At 37.9% G+C, this 21,015-nt stretch overlaps 2 protein-coding genes across 7 annotated transcripts in view; both read left to right on the top strand.

The window, feature by feature from the left end:
- The window catches only part of MED1 (mediator complex subunit 1), an 89,814-nt gene extending 71,805 nt beyond the window's left edge, over positions 1-18,009 (top strand). For 2 of the 3 annotated variants that reach the window (XM_082373426.1, XM_082373431.1), the window contains exons 19-20: positions 5,513-5,574; positions 17,453-18,009. The gene's annotated coding sequence lies outside the window, so the exon portion shown is untranslated. The remainder of the gene's footprint in view (positions 1-5,512; positions 5,575-17,452) is intronic. The other variant, XM_082373432.1, reaches the window with a different exon arrangement.
- FBXL20 (F-box and leucine rich repeat protein 20) overlaps positions 1-21,015 on the top strand; it is a 115,766-nt gene that overhangs the window by 42,220 nt on the left and 52,531 nt on the right. For all 4 annotated transcript variants that reach the window (XR_014238682.1, XM_082373496.1, XM_082373495.1 and 1 more), the window contains exon 2: positions 5,513-5,574. Coding sequence is in view for 3 of the 4 variants with exons in the window: in XM_082373496.1 (XP_082229622.1) it covers positions 5,513-5,574 (62 nt within the window). In the remaining variant the exon portion in view is untranslated. The remainder of the gene's footprint in view (positions 1-5,512; positions 5,575-21,015) is intronic.

Below are 21,015 nucleotides of genomic sequence, written 5' to 3'. Positions count from 1 at the left end.
AGTAAGAAGATAAACAACTCAAAAGGGAAAATGATTTGAATATACATTTCACCAAAGAAGTCTTTTGAATGGCTGAAAAGCACATGAAAAGATGCTCAACAGCATTAGTAATTAGGGAAGTGCAAATTGAAACCACAATGAGATACCACCCCATTAGACTGACTGAAATAAAAAAGACAACAGCAAGGAACGGTATGATAGAGACAGACTGGAAACCTCGTACATTGCTGGTGGGAATGTAAAATGGTGCAGCTACTCTGGAAAACAATTTAAAAGTTTTAAATAAACTTAACCATATGATACAACCCAGAAAATCTCCACCTTAGAATTTATCCAAGAGAAATGAGAACATATTTCAACCCAAAGACTTGTATGAGAATGATCATAGTAGCATTATTCATAATAGTAAAAAAAATTGTAACAATCCAAATGTCTGTCCACTAGGAATTAATAAACAAAATATAGAATTCCATACACTGGAATACTATTCAACAATAAAAAAGAATGAACTGCTGGTACATGCTATAACATAGGTGAACTTAAAAAACATGCAGAATAAAAAAAGTCAGATGCAAAAGATGACATATTTTATGATTCCATTTTTTTAAAATGCCCAGAAGGGGAAATCTACAGAGACAGAAAGCAGATTAGTGGTTTCTTGAGGTTGGGGATCATCACAGGGATTGATTGCAAATGGGCATAAAAGATATTTTTGGGGTGATGGAAATTCATCAAAACTGAATTGTAGTGATGGTTACACAGCTTTATAAAAATTTACTAAAAATTATTGAAGTGTACACTTAAAACCAGTGAATTTTACGATATTTGCATTATGCCATAATAAAGCTGCTAAGAATGCTGTATACAGATGAAATCCCATGATGGTGAAAACTTAGCAGTTATTACAACTTTTTTTTTTTAAACAAGAAATGTATCATATCCCTTGGAATAAATGGGCCATAAGTTGAATCTTCCAACTTTTTTCTTCAGGTATTTTAATCGTTATTTTTGTAATGTATTCAGTCTGTTGCTGTGTTGATGTCATTTGCATGTTATTTGCTGAATTTAGAGTAACATTCAGTTTATTAAATTTCTTTCTTCCTCCCCTCCCCTCCTCTTCCCTCCCCTCCCCTCCTGAGATACAAAGTGAAAAAACCATGGAAGCCTGCTGGGAATTTACAGTCAAAAAGTATTTCCTGATCTGTTTAGTAAAAATGACATTCATTGGTTGAGGAATTTCTAGGCATTGTATTGCTTACCGACAATACTGGGGTGAACTAAACAGACAAGGCCCCTTTCCTCTCAGAGCTTACAGTCTGATGTAATGGACACATCATCCTTGAGGAAGGAGTAAAGAAGGGGCACACTCTCTCTCATTAAGGACCCTTCTGATACCGCACACATCACTTTTTCTTACATCCCATTGGCCAGAACGTAACGAGAAGTAAAGTCTTCTTTCCACACAGCCATGTGCTAGCTAAAAATTGGGAATTCTGTTACTCTAGGTGAGTAGAGAGGATATGAGGTGATACTAGTATTCTACGCCAAAATACATATTAAATTTTGTATTTCTTCCATAATGCTTGAATAACATAGGTCAGACCTTTTAATTTCCGTTTTTGGAGTTGGTAGCTATACTTTAATTTAATCAGCAGGGGTCACTGTTGAGAAAGTATTTCTTTTCCTGTTTCATTTGTTCAACCCCTCTGCATTTCCCACCCAGATCCTGTATTTAAAGCCTCTTGAATTGGTTTCCTGTGTCTTTTTTGTGTGCTAAGCATTTAAATTTACTGTGTTAGTAAACTAATTCCCAAAATGTGCCAAAGATTTAAAAACTGATCTGAAAGGCTAAAATAATAGCCAAAAAAAAAGCTTCTTATTCTTCAGGAACTCGATGTTGTAATTAGAGTTTGCAACAAGTGGTTTCACAGTTACATTTCTCAGCTAGGTAATTTATAGAAAAACGATTACAGTTTTATATAAAACAACAATAAATGCTAATGTATGACAAAACAAATCACTTAATTTTTTAAAAACCTGAATATTTAAGAATGTCCTATCCCTATATGACAGGGGGGCTGTTGCAGTGTCTGTTTTTGTTTGTTTAGGGGATGATGTCCTACCTTGAAAGAAATAATCAAGAGAGAACAATGTAGTTGCTCTCATGTTCCCCCCCACAATATCCTTGTAATTTTTTGTGGATAGATTATTAAAATATATAATAATCTATCCACACATTAATATGAAACCAGATAACCTAAGAATGTCAAATGTTTGAACAGTGACTTCCTCTACAATGATTATATCTAAAACCTTCACAAATTTGTTATAATTCATTATATCCTTGATGTAATTGGATTTGACACCCTTTATATTTTGTATGAGAAACCTAGAGTTTGGATTCAGCTGAAATAGTAAGATATCTAAAACATGTATTCTATTGCTTCTGTGAAACATTTATTTTACAAACAATACCATGGGGACCTCCCTGGCACAGTGGTTAAGAATCCACCTGCCAGTGCAGGGGACACGGGTTCAACCCCTGGTCCAGGAAGATCCCACGTGCCCCGGAGCAACTAAGCCTGTGTGCCACAAGTACCGAGCCCACGTGCTGCAACTACTGAAGCCTGCGCACCTAGAGCCCTTGCTCCGCACCAAGAGAAGACACTGCAGTGAGAAGGCTGTGCACCGCAATGAAGAGTAGCCCCCACTTGTCACAACAAGAGAAAAGCCCGTGCGCAGCAACGAAGACCCAATGCAGCCAAAAAATTAAACAAACAAACAAAAAAACCCGGTGCCATGAACTGGAGCAGAAACCATTTGGGTTTCCTAGAAAACATCTAAAATTAATGTGTGTCTACCTCTAGGATTATTTTCTAAGCTCCATTGCTATGTCACTTCAAATAATAAAATATTCTGATTATGTGTTATAACTGTAATTTCTTAAGTCCTGAGATTCTCAATCTATTTTATCTGTTCCATTGGTTCTCAAATTTTAGGAAGCATCAGTATCACCTGGAGGGCTTGTTAAAATACAAATTGCCCCTCTTTCCCTCCACCACCCCTGGCATCCTGTTTCTGATGCTATAGGTCTGGAGTACAGCCCAAGAATTTGCATTTCTAACAAGGTTCTGTTTGATGCTGATGCTGTTAGTCAGGTGACCATGGTTTGTGAACCACTGATCTTTTTCTTGCAGACTTGGAGTAGGATACATATGTGCAGAAGGAATTGGAGGGAAATATAAATCTGGACAGATATCCTATACACATGATGTTTCCCAGATACTCCCAGGACACTGTCTATTCCTTTTTTTCTTTTCTCTTTTCATATACCTCATGTTCTTACAGAGACAACAACATTTGGTCTATTTAGACTGACTTAGGGGAAAAAATTGCTGCTGGGTGTGACTTTTTTTTTAAAAAAATAAATTTATTTATTTATTTATTTTTGGCTGCGATGGGTCTTTGTTGCTGTGTGCGGGCTTTCTCTAGTTGTGGTGAGCGGGGGCTACTCTTCGTTGCGGTGCGCGGGCTTCTCATTGCGGTGGCTTCTCTTGTTGCGGAACAGGGGCTGTAGGCATGCGGGCTTCAGTAGTTGTGGCACGTGGGCTCAGTAGTTGGTGGCGCACGGGCTTAGTTGCTCCGCAGCATGTGGGATCTTCCCGGACCAGGGCTCGAACCTGTGTCCCCTGCATTGGCAGGCGGATTCTTAACCACTGCACCACCAGGGAAGCCCCTGGGTGTGATTTTTGTTCCTTTTTATATCTAGAATTGCACAAATCATGTGAACAACGCATAGCAGGTTTATATTTTTTATCAATTTAATTACCGTGTATGTTGAAGTGAGCAAAGTGCCTTGGTGGGTGAGATACGTAGCATTCAATGAAATACTTTGAATATACAAGATAAAGAGCTTAGCATTTCTAGTATAAAAATGATTATCTTTTATATTTTGTGGATTTGAGTTGGGCATAGTCTAGTATATTGGGTGCTTAGCTTAGTGATATTGTTTTATACTTACTAACTTGATTTTTCCCCAAGATCTCAAGCTTAAGATATATGTTGTGTGCTATGAAGTCCCCCAGGCAGGTCTCAATTTTGGATACATTAGCTGTCTTTGCAAGACATTGTTATTTATGTCATCAACCCTAGATTATTCAGGGTATACTTTATAACTACTTCATGCGTTCTTTCCTATAAGTGTACCTGGAGAAGAATGATCTTAATGTTGTAGAGTCTTAGAAACCGTGGAATTTGAGAACTTGTTTAGGAGGAAATGTGATGGCTTCATTTTGAAAGTCTGCCTTATAGAAAAGGGATATGATTTTTTCTTAATACCTTCCATTAATGGGTAGAGAATTTAGGGAAGCAGATTATTCTTTGATGTCCGGCAATTTCCAAAAACATGTAATTGTCAGGCAGCATTACTTTTATTGTAACATAGTGTGTTTGCTGCACTGAAACTTGGTAGATGATCCAACTTTCCATCAGCAAGTCCTGTAGCTTCTTTAAAAATCCTTTTGTCTAGTTTTTTTATTTTCCACTTCCACCACCCCTGTAATCTTACCTACATCATCTTTTACTTGAACTATAATTTTAATTTATTTCTAGCTTATCTCCTTGATGCCAGTCCAAAATTAGTATTTGCTTATTTCTGTGTTCTTCATTGTAGAGCAGGGGCTCCTTAAGTACCGAGATAACATCTTACTGTTTTTGTATTTCATTGCCTAGAAAAGTGCCTAATACAGCGTGTTCAATAAATGTTCATTGTATGAAGTCAAGAGGCATCCATGTAATACTTAATAGCAGGGACTGAACATATTCCTCTCAGCTTCAGTGACATGTGTATTGTTTTTAGTTGCTTTTTATTGGATATATAGGTATTTGGTTTTTTTTTTATGTAGCTTACTAGACAAGCTTATAGTGACGGCTCTGTTAAAAGTACCCATTGTGAGTTATTTCATTAATTTGTTAAATGATCCTGCATGTATCCAGAATGCATATGGTGGTGGTTATGAGGCATTATTACTTTTCTGCGTGATATATAAAACTTGAAAGAGAACATTTCCTATCCTAGGTTTCTGAACATCTCTGTGAACAAATAAATGTGAGTTAGATTTGGAGAATAACCTTACCTTAATGGCATTTTTAAATGGTCACTCTGTACTGATATGCAAATAAATCTTTTGTAACTCAGTTTCCTTATATGTACAATGAAGATTAAGGGTAGTATGAAGATTCAGTACACTAATACATAAAATACACTTAAAATAGCACCTGGCACATAATGTCATCCTTCTGACTGCTATTAGTTCATTTTTTTTCTAAAGACAGGGAACAAATTAAATGTCTCAGACATTTTTTAGCCTAAAGAGTTTCTGAAAATATGACTTTGGCTTATAACACCCACTGTACTTATTCACCTCTCTCCTAAGAGGATTACCTCTAAACTGTTGAGTTGAATATAATAAAATGTTAAGTGACACTTGACACAATGATTTTGTTTTTGCAGATGTTCTCAAATAGCGATGAAGCTGTAATTAATAAAAAACTTCCCAAAGAACTCCTATTACGGTAAGTCTAACTTTATGCTGGTTTTTGTGTGTGTGTGTGTATCATATTTGCCGGTTTAAAAAAATTTTAGACTTGTTGCTAATTTTCATATATGTATAGGATCTGGATTATGTAGATTTTAAAATTTATTGATTCTTTTGTTAAACAATCTTATTCTAGGGGTTACAGCCTTTTAAAAATTAAAAAGACAAGTTTTTTGACACTTTCCTCTGTTAGACTTATGAGTTTACCATCCTTATTTTTAATGTGTAGAAACTACATTTGGGATCACTTGTAACATAAAACACACAGCTCCCAATTTATATACCTCTGACTTAGGAATCACCTGGGAAGAAACAGGCATCCAGGGAAGTTATTTTCAGTGCCCATTATTTGGGCACATAATCATACCATTCTTTGTTCACTTTTGTAGAATATCATGACTGAGAAAGGCACATTCTCTTTGCAAATGTTAGAAGTTAACAAGTTACTGTGCTCGGACATTTTTTTCTTGCTCATAGCTGCTACTGCAGTCTAGCCCATAACCAGCCCAGTCCCTGCTTCAGGATGAAAAATAATCTCTGCCCTAGTGCTGGTAAAGAGTATTCCTGGCATTCCTAAGTATTTGCATGCTGAGTCCTCCACTAGATTGCAAGATCCATGGAAGCAGGGACTAAATCCTATAAATCTTTACGTAGGACTTACACTTTGAAGATGCTAAGAAAAAGGAACGGAATTGAACTTGGAATGGATGTTTTCTGTGAAAGCAAAACATACATATGTGCTGGTTGACTATAGTTGAAAGAACCTCCTAGACTACCCAGAGCCATTGGAAAATGTATCCTAAATATCTTGGGTATCCCTCAAATTTCAGCGAAATTTTAGCCATCTTAAAGAAAAATATTTTTAAAACAAGTTATGTTCTTCACTGTTACCATAAACTGAGTACACTAAGACACACTTATTTTCAATATTAAGCATATTTTGTACTACAGTAGTATACCTTGAGACTCAGAAAGATATATGGAAGTTATTTGACTCTTTGGTAACTGGCTGCATCCTGTTGTGGTTATATTTTTATATTTTATTAGAGTTTTTCTGTTTTGCCATGAAACTCAAATTCCTTACTGTGGCCTACAAGACCTCTCATGATATGGCAGGGGAATAACATGATCTGGTTTATATTTTTAAAGGATTAGTCTGGGTACTATGTTCCAACCAGATTGGGGGATTGGAGTGGAGAGCAACAAGAAAACTTTTAAAGAAATCCAGGCAAGAGATGAGGGTAATACAGATAACATTTTCTGTAATTATTTACACTGCGTTGCCTGCCCCGACCCTTTCTAGCTTTAGTCACTGTTTCTTTCTCTTTTCCCCTCCCTTCCCCTCCTTCCTTCCTTTTTTAGATATAAATTGACATATAATCTATTAGTTTCAGGTATACAACATAATGATTCAATATTTGTATATATTGCAAAATGGGGGCTTCCCTGGCAGTCCAGTGGTTAAGACTCCATGCTTCTACTGCAGGGGGCACGGGTTCGATCCCTGGTCGGGGAACTAAGATCCTGTATGCCACGTGGCGCAGCCAAAAAAAAAAGGATATATTGCAAAATGATCACAACAATAAATCTAGTTAATATCCATCATCACGGGACTTCCCTGGCGGTCCAGTGGTTAAGACTTCGCCTTCCAACGCAGGGGGTGTGGGTTCGATCCCTGGTCGGGGAGCTAAGATCCCATGTGCCTCGTGGCCAAAAAAACCAAAACATAAAACAGAAGCAATATTGTAATAAATTCAATAATGACTTTAAAATTGGTCCACATCAAAAAAGAAAAAAAATCTAAAAAAAAAAGAAAGGGACTTCCCTGGTGGCACAGTGATTAAGAATCCACCTGCCAATGCAGGGGACACAGGTTCAAGCCCTGGTCCAGGAAGATCCCACACGCAGTGGAGTAGCTAAGCCCGTGTGCCACAACTACTGAGCCTGCGCTCTAGAGCCCACGAGCCACAGCTGCTGAGCCTGCGTGCCACAACTACTGAAGCCCATGCACCTAGAGCCCGTGCTCCGCAATAAGAGAAGCCACCGCAATGAGAGAAGCCTGTGCGCCGCGATGAAGAGTAGCCCCTGCTCGCCGCAACTAGAGAAAGCCCATGCACAGCAATGAAGACCCAATGCAGCCAAAAAAATAAATGAGTAAATAAAAATTTACGAAAAGGAAAGAAAAATATCTATCACCACACATAGTTAACAAAATTTTTTTTCTTGTGATGGGAACTTTTAAGATCTACTCTCTTAGCAACTTTCCAAACATATGTTACAGTACTAACTATAGTCACAAAGCTGTATATTTTATAAAGCTGTATATCCTGAGGACTTATTTATAAATAACTGGAAGTTATGTATAACTTTTGGCCACCTTTAAGCATTTCACCCACCCCCTACCTCTGGAAACCACCAATATGTTCTCTTTATGAGTTCCAATTTTTGTTTTGTTTTTTGTTGTTTTTTAGATCCCACATATAAATGGGATCATACAGTATGTGTCTTTCTCTGACTTAGTTCATATAGCATAATGCCTTCAAGGTTCATTCATGTTGTGGCATATGGCAAGATTTCTTTCTTTTTTAGAGCTGAATAATATTCCATTGTGTGTATGTATACATATATATACACACATATACATACACACACATATCTCACATTTTTTTTATCCGTTCATCCACCAGTGGACACTTAGGTTGCTTCCATGTCTTGACTATTATAAATAATGCTGCAACGAATATGGGGGATGCAGATATCTTCTCAAGTTAGGGTTTTTGTTTCCTTCAGATAAATACCCAGAAGTAGAATTGCTGGATTATATGGTAGTTCTGTCTTTACTTTTTTAAAGAACCTCATACTGTTTTCAGTAATGGCTATACCAATTTACATTCCCACCAACAGTGTATGAGGGTTCTCTTTTCTCCACATCCTCACCAACACTTGTTATTTCTTGTCTCTTTGATAATTGCCATTCTGATTGGAGTGAGGTGATATGTCATTATGGTTTTGATTTAGTTACTGTTTTGACTTTACTCTAGTACCTGTTGATGAGCTGTAAGGTCTATAGTTGCCAAAACAGATGGTATTCTGGGGAAGATTGGATAAAGAGGAATTTCTGTATCAACCAGTTTTTGTTACCACAAACAACTCCTAAATCTCAGTGGCTTTTTCTTACCATTACATGAAGCTACGGGTTAGCTGAGGCTCTCTTTCAGGCAATGGGTCAACTTTTTATTTAAACCATTTAAGCCAAATAGGAAAGAGGCTTTTGTGGTATCTTTGAAATTACACTAAACAGATAACAATTGATTAGTATAAATATTAATAAATTCTATCCAGGGCGTTTGTAATTTTTTGAAATTTGTTGAATGTAATATTTCCTTAAGAACTTTGAATACCTTGATAAATATCTTGTGGGGAGATATGTGTTGTTACAAGACTATGTGTTGTTACTCATTTTTGTCTACTAATTTTAGCATCCGTTGCTGTTACCTGAAACAGTTACCACTGTTATGTTTGCCAAAGTTTTATATTTCTATAATTCTTCCTGCATATAAATTCTATTTCTATTATTCTAATTAATAATAATTAGAATTCTACTGTAAGGAAGAGCCTTCACTTCAATTACATTTACTTATTTATTCAGTTATTTATAACAGTATAAACTCATGGATATTTGTTTTATTTTATGAATTATATTGTTACTATCATGACTTATTGTTCAGCCTTTTTATGTCTTCTAAATTTGTGTGTGTGTGTGTGTGTGTGTGTTTGGAATTTCATACCATGTCTGTGTATTATCTATTTTATTTTATTTTTTTTAATATTGTAACAAATTCAATAAAGACTTTTTAAAACTATGTATTTACTTATTTATTTGGTTGCACCGGGTCTTAGTTGTGGCTCATGGGCTCCTTAGTTGCAGCACGTGGGCTCCTTAGTTGCGGCTTCAGAGCTCCTTAGTTGTGGCTCGCCGGCTCCTTAGTTGTGGCATGCATGTGGGATCTAGTTCCTTGACCAGGGATCGAACCCGGGCCCCCCTGCATTGGGAGCGTGGAGTCTTATTCACTGCACCACCAGGGAAGTCCCTGTATTAGCTATTTTTTTTTTTAAATTTTTTAAAATTAATTAATTTATTTTTATTTTTGGCTGTGTTGGGTCTTCGTTGCTGCGCACGCTCTTTCTCTAGCTGGGGTGAGCGGGGGCTACTCTTTGTTGCGGTGCGCAGGCTTCTCACTGCAGTGGCTTCTCGTTGTGGAGTACGGGCTCTAGGCGTGCGGGCTTCAGTAGTTGTGGCTCACGGGGTCAGTAGTTGTGGCACGCAGGCTCTAGAGCACAGGCTCAGAAGTTGTGGCGCATGGGCTTAGTTGCTCCGTGGCATGTGGGATCTTCCCGGACCAGGGCTCAAACCCGTGTCCCCTGCATTGGCAGGTGGATTCCTAACACTGCGCCACCAGGGAAGACCCTGTATTAGCTACTTTTAAAAATACAGATTAATAAGTAGCATAGAATATTTGGTTTGATTAGATTTTAAGTTACATGTTAACATTATTTGATCCACCATATATCAATCTACAAGGAGAAAAGTTGTATTACTAGGGCTGTACTATTTTCTTGCAAATCCAGAGCCACAACCAAGTTACCAATGAATTAAGGAAGTGTTCTTGTTTTTTCTTAACTGTAACTTACTTTAACTTACTAATTTTCCTCCTTCCTTTTTGAAACAAAGTTTATTAGTAATGCTCTAGCAAGCTGGAATCCACCGCTTGCATAATGTGAAATTCAGTTAGCGGGATTGACAGTACTTCCTTTGAGAGCAGAACCATATGCATTTATTTAGAAGTACCTCGTGAAAAATGAATGTCAGTGTTTATGAGACAGAGACTCTTATGTGTTTTCCAAGAGCTAATGTAAAGTGAAATTACATTACATTCATTAAAGTGAAGTGCAAAGTGAATCTTTGTTTCTCAAAGATTCCTTCTGAGGATGACATTGATAACTGTAATAATAATGTGAGTGGTAAGACTGTTTGAGCCCACACATGCCCTTTTAGCTATAAAACAAAGTGCAGTTTCAGAAAGAGGATTATCATTGCTTATAAGAATCTGAAACTTTTTTCATTAATTTTTCAACTCTTGGGGTGTTGGGTCATAATTGTCATGCAATATGTAATACGTACGTGTGAGTTGGTAGATGAACTTTCTGAACTTAGATGGAAAGAATGAATTGGCTGGGATTTTTTGTCTAAAAGAGATAATCATGCTGTGTTGGGGGTCCCCAAGACTACTCCTAGGCTTGGTGATTTACTGGGAGGACTCAAGGCTCAGCATATAGTCATACTCATGGGTATGATTTATTACAGGGAAAAGGTACAAAGCAAAATTAGCAAAAGGAAAAGGTGCATGGAGTGAAATAGAGAGGAAACCCGGTGTAGGCTTATAAGAGTCCTTTCCCAGTGGAGTCACACAGGATGTGCTTAATTCCTCCAGAAATCAGTTATAATAAAAAAAGTAAAATGTTGTCTACCAGGGAAGCTTATCAGGGAATAGTGGGAACCCTCCCCAATCCAAATTCTCAAATGCCATCCAAGGGTCAACATTGCAAGCAGGCCTTTCTAATAAGGATAGGCCTGCTATGTGAACTCTTTTCTGTACACATGCTATCTTATATTCTCTTCCAGGAAGCTTACAACATTGATGATATCTAATAGATTTTCATTCAGTGTAATTGCCAGGAATTCAGGGCAGATAGGGGTTTGTGTGTTTTCTTACTTTTAAAGGCACATAATGGTGAAGAACATGGACTCTGGAATCTGAACACCTGGATTCTGTCATTTGCTAGCTGTAAATTGAGGATTTTAGTACCTACCTCTTAGAGTTATCCTAAGGATCAAAAGGGTTGATAAATGTAAAGTGCTTATTAGAAGAGTGCCTGGCACATAGGAAGTGCAATAAAAATGTTATGTATATTACCATTGATTCTATTTTTTACTCATAGACCATAACATGATGTGATTAGATGCTAAGACTACCAAAAGTGATCATCTCTCAACTTTAAGGTGCATTGGCAGATGTTCCTGAATGAAAGAACAGAAAACCAGTATTGCTCTTACTGAGCATTTAGTTTTCTAGCCTTCTCAATTGTCCAGAACAAATCAGAGAACAGGAAGCAAAGCTGTAAGAACAAATGTGCATTTTACTCAGAGGATGCATGCCAGCCATTTCTCAGGCCCTATGTACTCCTTTTTTTTTTTCTTTAGACACAGTTATTACAGGTTTGATTATGAATAGCAGTACGTAAAAATGGGATCAGAAGAGTTATGTTAATAGAGGGTCCACTGAGTTTTAAGAAGTAGCAATCTGATAGTAAGGGAGAATATATAAAAACTAATTTTAAAAACAAAAGCAGGGGACTTCCCTGGTGGTCCAGTGGTTAATAAGACTCCACGCTTCCAGTGCAGGGGGCACCTGGTCGGGGATCTAAGATCCTGCGTGCCCCGTGGTGCTGCCAACAAAAAAAAGAGAAAAGAGAAGAAGAAAAAAACAAACCAACAAACACGTAAGACTGAGAACAGAGCAGTGGATCCCAGGTGGGAAGGGGTGGTGGGGAGGGCAAAAGGTGTAAAGGGGGTCAGCTGTATGGTGGATGGATGGAAAATAAATTTTTGGTGGTGAGCTTGTCATAGGGTATACAGAAGTAGAAATATAATGTACACATGAAGCTTATACAGTGTTATAAATCAGTGTTATTTCAATTAAAAATAAATAGTAACATTCAAAACCAATACAGTACAGGGTTGCTTATTTACTGAGAAGTTTTAGTCACTTAGTTACCCATGAGGATTTCACTGTATAGGATGACAAGTGATGTTCTTTATGAAAGCTATGCAATATCACGAAATAAATTATATTCCCTTAAACCTTTTGGGGAGGAAGCGGTTCAAGTGATAAATTTAATTAAATACCAAGAAAAATAAGTCAGTACATTTTGTTCTTTACTGATTTTTAACACAATAGTTACATATATGACTATAAATATATATTTAGGCTGGTTTTTTCCTATACCATGTATGCATGATGCATTTTCATTTGAGTTTGCTACTGCAATTAATCGATATGTTTTCTTGGTGAGAGAATTTTGCATTAGCAGAATGGCACAGTTTAAAAATTACTACAGACCTCATTCTTGTACTTTGTATTCCTTCAACTTTCTTTCTTTTAAAGAATTAGTATTTGTAGAGCGGTTTTAGGTTTACAATAAAATGAGAGGAAGGTACTGAGATTTCTCACGTACCCCCAGCCTCACACATGCATAAACCCCCCACCCCCATTATCAACATAACCCACCAGAATGGCACTTTTTTTTTTTGCCAAGGATGAACCTACGTTAACACGTCATAATTATCTAAAGTCCATAGTTTACCTTAGGGTTCACTCTTGGTGTTGTAGATTCCATGGGTTTGTACAAATGTGTAATAATATATCCATCATTACAATATCATGCATAGTATTTATAGTGCCCTAAAAATCCTTCATGCTCTGCCTATTCATCTCTCTCCCTTTTGATCTCCATAGTTTTGCTTTTTCCAAAATGTTACATAGTTGGAATTTCTTTTAACCTTACTATAGGAGCAAACATGCAGTGTACCAGGCATTATGTTAGATATAGAAATAAACAGGAGTCATTGTCCTCAAGAAGCTCAGCGAGTAGTAGAAAAGACCAACAAGAAAATAATCAATATAGAGCTATAATGGAGGTTTGCCTAGACCATTACAGCAAGCTCACGTGTAGGACTTTACAACCAACCTTGGAGAGTTCAGAAGATGCTTTCAAGGAAATGAGACATGAGTTGAGTCATAAAGGGGTAAGTAGTGATTAACTGGACAGAGAAGGAGAGTGAGGGAGAAGAACATTTCATATATGAGATTATTGTTTCCCCTTTGTGGACAGAGGCGAAGGGTCTTTGATTCAGCTATACTACAAGATTTGAGGCTCAATCTCTTTTGCATAATACACAGTATTGTAGTTCAGGATTTTTTTCTCCTAAGGTTTGCCTGGCAAGCAAACTGTCATTTGTGATACTGTTTATATTGGAGAATTTACAAACTTTGCACATACAGTCCATTAGTAAATTGGATGCTGCCTGTCTATAGAACTTCATCTCCTCCCTGGTTTGCATGTTTCTTCATAATTGCCATTTGCTTTTTTTTTTTCGCTGTGCCACACGGCATACAGGATCTTAGTTCCCCGACCAGGGATCGAACCTGTGCCCCCTTCAGTGGAAGCGTGGAGTCCTAACCACTGGACCGCCAGGGAAGTCCCACGATTTGCTATTTTAATATTTCCAAGCCTAACACTTCATTGCCTGGAGGAACAACAACAACAACAAAATATTCTGAGGAGTAAATTGGATGTTTTATTTTAGGTCTGTCAGGGAGAGACTTCAGCTCATGTTTGGCTCCAGATTTTCTTAGCCAGTAGCAAGTCCTGTGCTGCCTTGATAGCATGGTAGTGATGGACTATTAATAAGATTAGGCACACTGCCTTTGTTTAGGTCGTGTATATATGTGGACACACAGAGCTGTTTGTGTTTTGAGACTAAGAGCTACCTGGCTATGCGAAGATACTATTTTTTTCCCAAGTCCTTTTTGTCTTCCTATCATTAAACATCCTAATACCGTGAACTCCCACCAGGCTCAGCTTGATATTGTGAAGCTAGTTTTTGTTTTTTGTTTTTTGTTTTTTTGGCTGCGTTGGGTCTTTACGGTGGCTTCTCTTTGTTGTGGAGCACGAGCTATAGGTGCGCGGGCTTCAGTATTTGTCCTATCCCATTTTTTCCTTTATTTATTTATTTTTTTAAAATTATTTATTTATTTATTTATTTATTTATTTATTCATTTATGGCTGTGTTGGGTCTTCGTTTCTGTGCGAGGGCTTTCTCTAGTTGCGGCAAGTGGGGGCCACTCTTCATCGTGGTGCGCGGGCCTCTCACTGTCGCGGCCTCTCTTGTTGCAGAGTACAGGCTCCAGACGCGCAGGCTCAGTAGTTGTGGCTCACGGGCCTAGTTGCTCCGTGGCATGTGGGATCTTCCCAGACCAGGGCTCGAACCCGTGTCCCCTGCATTGGCAGGCAGACTCCCAACCACTGCGCCACCAGGGAAGCCCCCTTTATTTTTTAATATCAATATAGACTCATGGACTCCTACTTTATTCAGTGTGTTGTAATCCCATTTGGGTTATCCTTGTTTTCTGCTCAAAATGTTTCAGACTTAGCCAGTGGGAGCCCCTACAGTTATATTCTATGTTCTTGGAATATGTCCCCATCGTTGTTTGAATATATACTCGTTTTTTGACACAAGATATTCTAGGACCTTCTTGTACTTTTCCTGACCCAGTCCTGGAATCAGACGTTTTTGCAAGGAGCTCAGGGATGTTTTTTAGTGGAGAATGGTATTTAGAAGCTAAGATCTCTACCCTAGCTATGCTTATTGCTACTGGAGCATCATTGCTCATACATCTTCTCATCAGGTAGAGCTAAGAAATACGTGTTTGGGGGTGGGTGGTATGTAAACATATCTTTATTCAATTTTATGTCTGTCTGTATCTATATATAGGTGGATACATAGATTAAAAATGACAATTCTCTTACATAACCAGTTTATACTAACACCCCCAATCCCAGTCTAATACCATAGGGCTCATTTTAGCTCTCATCACTTCCATATTTATAACTGTCTTCTCTAAGGGAGAAATATGACTCTATCCACAATATGTTTACTTATTTACTCAATCTTAGAATGCACATGAAATAACTAACCCATAACATTGTGAAAAGAATCTAATTAGAGTTCATTCATTATTTATAGTTTTTTGGTGTGACTTTTGTTTGTTTTGGTCTTTTGCCTGGTGATATACAGAAAATACTGAGTTCAAAAGTTATATTGGTTCATTCTCTTTTTTTACATTATTCATTTAAAATATAGTTCATTTTATTCATCTCTGTTTGTATTCAGTTTGGGGTTTTCCTTTCCATCCTTATTCAATGGATTTATTTGTTTGTTTTTAGCAGATAGGTAACTTGGCAGTTACCAACCTACAAACTTTGTGTCCCCTGTGGTGGTTGGCCCCTGAAATGTAAGTTCAGTTCTTCTAACTTTAGCAGCTTGGAGTCTGCCCCACACACGTAGTATTCAGAGGTCACTCAGAGGTTTGAACAGGATTTGTACTCCCCTCACCTCACTCTGGCTCCCTCCCTTCTCTCCTCACTTCCCATTGCCTGTGGTTGCTCCAAACTCTGTTCTCTGGTTCTCCTTCACAGATTTCTATCCAAGTTCTAAGGGCCCCAAGTACAACCTGCCCTCAGGATAAAACCCATGAAAAAACAAAACAAAACAACTGGAAAGTCGCTTGTTGTTCCCTTTTCCTCTTTAGTAGCTACCTGCATTTGTTCACTCTCCATTGCCTTCAGATGGTTGTGTTTTTAATTAATTAATTAATCTATCTATTTATTTATTTATTTATTTATGGCTGCATTTGGTCTTCTTGCTATGCGCGGCTAGTTGCGGCGAGCGTGGGCTACTCTTCGTTGTGGTGTGCGGGCTTCTCGTTGTGGTGACTTCTCTTGCTGTGGAGCATGGGCTGTAGGCTCACGGGCTTCAGTAGTTGTAGCATGTGGGCTCAGTAGCTGTGGCTCGCGGGCTCTAGAGCACAGGCTTAGTTGCTCCGCGGCATGTGGGATCTTCCTGGACCAGGGCTCGAACCCATGTCTCCTGCATTGGCAGGCAGATTCTTAACCACTGCGCCACCAGGGAAGCCCCAGATGGTTGTTTTTATATTTTGTTCAGAGTTTGAAGTTGTGTCTAGAAGATTAGAACAGTGAAAATTTACTCAGCCATGACCAGAAATAGAACCGATTTTGTTTATTTCTGACTATATAAAACAGATATGGTTTCAGAAGTCAGATCTGTACAACAGGAGATATGGCCCTCCACCCCCACCTTTCTACCCCATCCCCATCCTCCATTTTGAATCATTTAACAAGAGTTCTGACGGAAGAACGATTCTCTTTTTTAGTTTTTATTTATTTTATTTTGGCTGCGCTGGGTCTTAGTTGCGGCATGTGGGATCTTTAGTTGCGGCATGCAGACTCTTCAGTTGTAGCATGCATGTGGGATCTAGTTCCCTGACCAGGGATCAAACCCAGGCCCCCTGCCTTGGGAGTGTGGAGTCTTACCCACACCACCAGGGAAGTCCCTGAAGAATGATTCTTGACCTTCACTTCTCTTGAGTATTAGATTTCAAACTCAGGCAGATTCCATCTTTGACATCCATTTTTTTTGTCAGTGGTTATGGATTAACTAAACGATTGATCTTCACCTAGAGATGTGAATTTGTAAATTAATGATAAAGCTTTGCTGCCATGCACTGCTGTCATCTCTCTAGCCTGGTATATTTCAGTCTGTGATCGGGGGGTTAAAAACATGAAGGTGTCCTTGTTCTGCAGTTTGCTTTAAAAATATCTGAACTGTTGACCTCTAAATTCACATCTTTTATAAATGTTTTTGAGAGTGATAAATTAGTAACCTTTATAATATTAGTAAGAATCACCTGGAGAGTGGTTTTTTAAAAAAATTCTGCAGATATCTGGGCTCCACACTCAGAAATTCTGAATCCGTAGGTTTGGGCTAGGACCCAGGAATTTATATTTCTATCAAACATTCTAGGTATTGAGTGGGCCAAAAAGTGCCTTTGGTTTTTTAAGTAAAAATAAAAGACACATTTTTCATTTTTACCAAGAACTTTATTGAACAGCGTATTCACCCTTTTGTTCCACTACCTTCTGCCGTTTTTCAGGCAACTTCATAATTCCATCTTCCCAAAACTTTTTATCTTTTTGAGCAAAGAACTGTTCCGGTTGCCTTTTACAGTCTTCCATGGAATTGAAATTTTTTCCATTAAGAGAATTTTGTAAAGACGGAAATAAATGGAAATACGAAGGTGCAATGTCTGGTGAATGTGCCGGATGAATCAGAACTTCCCAGCCAAGCTGTAACAGTTTTTGCCTGGTCATCAAAGAAACATGCGGTCTTGCGTTAGCCTGATGGAAGATTATGCGTTTTCTGTTGACTAATTCTGGATGCTTTTTGTCGAGTGCTGCTTTCAGTTGGTCTAACTGGGAGCAGTACTTGTTGGAATTTATCGTTTGGTTTTCTGGAAGGAGGTCATGATAGAGGACTCCCTTCCAATCCCACCATATGCACAACATCACCTTCTTTGGATGAAGACCGGCCTTTGGTGTGGTTGGTGGTGGTTCATTTCACTTGCCCCATGATCTCTCCTGCTCCACATTGTTGTACAGTATCCACTTTTCATCACCCATCACAATTTGTTTTAAAAATGGAACGTTTTCATTATGTTTCAGTAGAGAATCGCATGTGGAAATATGGTCAAGAAGGGTTTTTTCGCTTAATTTACGCGGAACCCAAACATCAAAGCGATTCACATAACCAACCTGGTGCAAATGATTTTCAGCACTTGATTTGGATATTTTGAGTATGTCGGCCATCTCCCGCGTGGTATAACATTGATTGTTCTCAGTTATTGTTTCGATTTGATCGCTGTCAACTTTAACTGGTCTGCCCAACCATGGAGTACCGTCCAGCGAGAAATCTCCAGCACGAAACTTCATAAGCACTTTTGACATGTTCGATCAGTCACAGCACCTTTCCATTCGCTGCACAAATCTTTCTTTGCGTTTCAGTTGCGTTTTTACGTTTCTTGAAATAATAAAGGATAATATGCCAAAAATGTTGCTTTTTTTCTTCCATCTTCAATATTAAAATGGCTACACAAAAATTCACCAATTTTGATGTCTTTTTTTAAACGCACACTGATATGAAGCTATCACATACAGTCTAACAAAATTGTTTCAAATGAAGTTAAAGACAACTAAGTGCTACTAGAGCCACATTATGGAAAAAAACGAACAGACCTTTTGGCCCACTCAATACATTGGTGCAGGTGATCCATGAACCGCACTTTAGTAAACAGTGAAGCAAAAGAATACGAACTAAACCTTGGGAAATGCCTTCATTTGAAAACAGAAGTATACTAAGTGGCAGATACAAGGTGGTATCTGAGAAGCCAGAAGAGGAGGTTCTTAATAAGGGAATGGTCAGTATGTTTGGAGGGATAAGGCTTATTGCAGACTGATAACGGCCTTTGGATAGCACAAGAAAACCATTAGTGTTCTTCAAGGTACAACTGCAATTGGGTAGTAAAGATAGAAATTAGATTGTAAAGTGAGAAAAAAGGGGTGATGACAAAAAACCCTTTTCTCTTTGACTATCTCCACCCATATTGACCCCATTGTTTTTTTACTTTCAGCAGCACTTATATTTTCAGGTCACACATTATATTGGTTAATCATAAGCTGCCCTGTGTCTGCATGTTTCTTTCTACAAGACTATAAGCTTCTGGAGGGCAAATATGTTGTCTTATATTATTGAATTTCCTCTCTGCCTAATAGAGTGCTGGATATAACTAAGAACTCTGTGGACACTTAATGACTTAACCTTTTTTCTTGTGTGACTGTGAATTAACAAGATTAACTTTTTTTGTTTGTTTTGCTATCCAAGAACATTGTGTGTTACTAATTATTTTTGTCTTGATTCATGTCCTTAATGATACAGTTTCTTAATAAATTTCATTCTGTTTCTGTTCTTGCTAGTTGTAGGGAAAGCTATCAATTTTTCATCTTTTAGCCACACTTTTAATACTAGTTCCAGTAATTTTTAGTTGTTTCTTAGATTTTCTATATATTTGTGTCTCCTGCCAAAAAAAAAAAAAACTCTTCCAATTATTTATAGTAATTTTTTTTTCATCATTGCTTTAGCCACAACCTCCAAAATAAATGTTGAATGAAGGTGATGCTATCAGTCATTCTTGTCTTGTTCCTAACCTTACCATAGTTTTCAAAATCCATTCCTTGTTAGACTCCAGGTGTTTCACCAGTTATCTGCTATCGTAGCACAGCTATAATGATCTTTCTTCTTTTGAGTATTTGAAACCATCCTTTATGATTTCATTAGGGTAAAATCCTAGACGTGGATTATTAAGGTGAAGAGTATTTTCCTTGACAATCTCAAATTTACAGAAAAGTTGCATTGTGGTACAAAAAACTTCTTCCTGAACCATTAGAATAAATTGCAAACCTGATACCCCATGAGTAGGTCCTTAATATTTTATTTTGTATTTTCTAATCCAACACCATATAAGTCTAGTTTCCTCCCTTTCCAGATTTGAGTTCTCTTCTGTGACAAACCTGACTGTCGTTATCCTTAATGTATTTTGTTATTTACTCAGACTTCCTGATTGTAACCAATCTCCGACTGCCGCTGCTCCCTTTCACAAGGATTCCATCTTCACCCCACTGGGTTCACACGACTCATGCCAGACCACTCCCCTCCTCTTGCATGGACACCCTTCTACTCTGCTTGGGTTCCAAAACCCATGGTGGATTTCTGCTCCATGTGGTTGCCCTCTTCATATGGCCCAGGCACTGACACATTATGGTAGGTCACCCCAGTGTGTGGATGCCCTCACTTCTTTTGGGCTTCAACTCGTCATGTGAATCACCTACACGGACATCCTTCTCAGCCCCCTCAACCTGTGACACCCCACACCAGGCTGCCCCTTCACCCTGCTTGTCCAATATCTCACTAGGTCACCCTCTTTGTGGATGCTGTCCTTCCTCATATAACTCAGCATTCTACTCCTGTACTCAAATATATTCACACAAAAACTTATAAGTGAAAGTTCATAGCAGCATTATTCATAGTAACTGAAAAGTGGAAACAATCCAAATGTCCATCAACTGAAGAATGGATAAACAACGTATGATATATCTATATAATGGAATATTATTCAGCCATAAAAAGGAATGAAGTACAGATATGTGCTACAACATAAATGTATGATTAAAAACACAGTAAGTGAAAGAAGCCAGACACAAAGGCCACATACTGTATTAGTCTATTTATATGAAATGTCCAGAATAGATAAATCCATGGAGATAGGGGTTGTCAGGGGCTGCAGTAAAGGGGCAATGGGGAGCGACTGCTAATGTGTACAAGGTTTCTTTTAGGGGTGATGAGAATGTTCTGAAATTAGATGGTGGTGATGATTGCACACCATTGTGGACATACTAAAACTCACTGGATTGTGTGCTTTACAATGGTAAATTTTATGGTTTGTGAATTTCCTCATGTGTATATAACTTGTATATAAACTTATTTTAATTTATAGTAAGTAATATAATTTATAGTAAATGTGTAATAAATATAGTGGTGGTAAAATATACAATTACATAATAAATTTTTATTTATATAAAATTTGAAACAAAAAATTCTGCCCTT

This window comes from Balaenoptera borealis, assembly GCF_965194805.1.
Source record: "Balaenoptera borealis genome assembly, chromosome: 20".
Classification (NCBI taxonomy): domain Eukaryota; kingdom Metazoa; phylum Chordata; class Mammalia; order Artiodactyla; family Balaenopteridae; genus Balaenoptera; species Balaenoptera borealis.
This window is presented reverse-complemented; position numbering and strand designations above follow the sequence as displayed.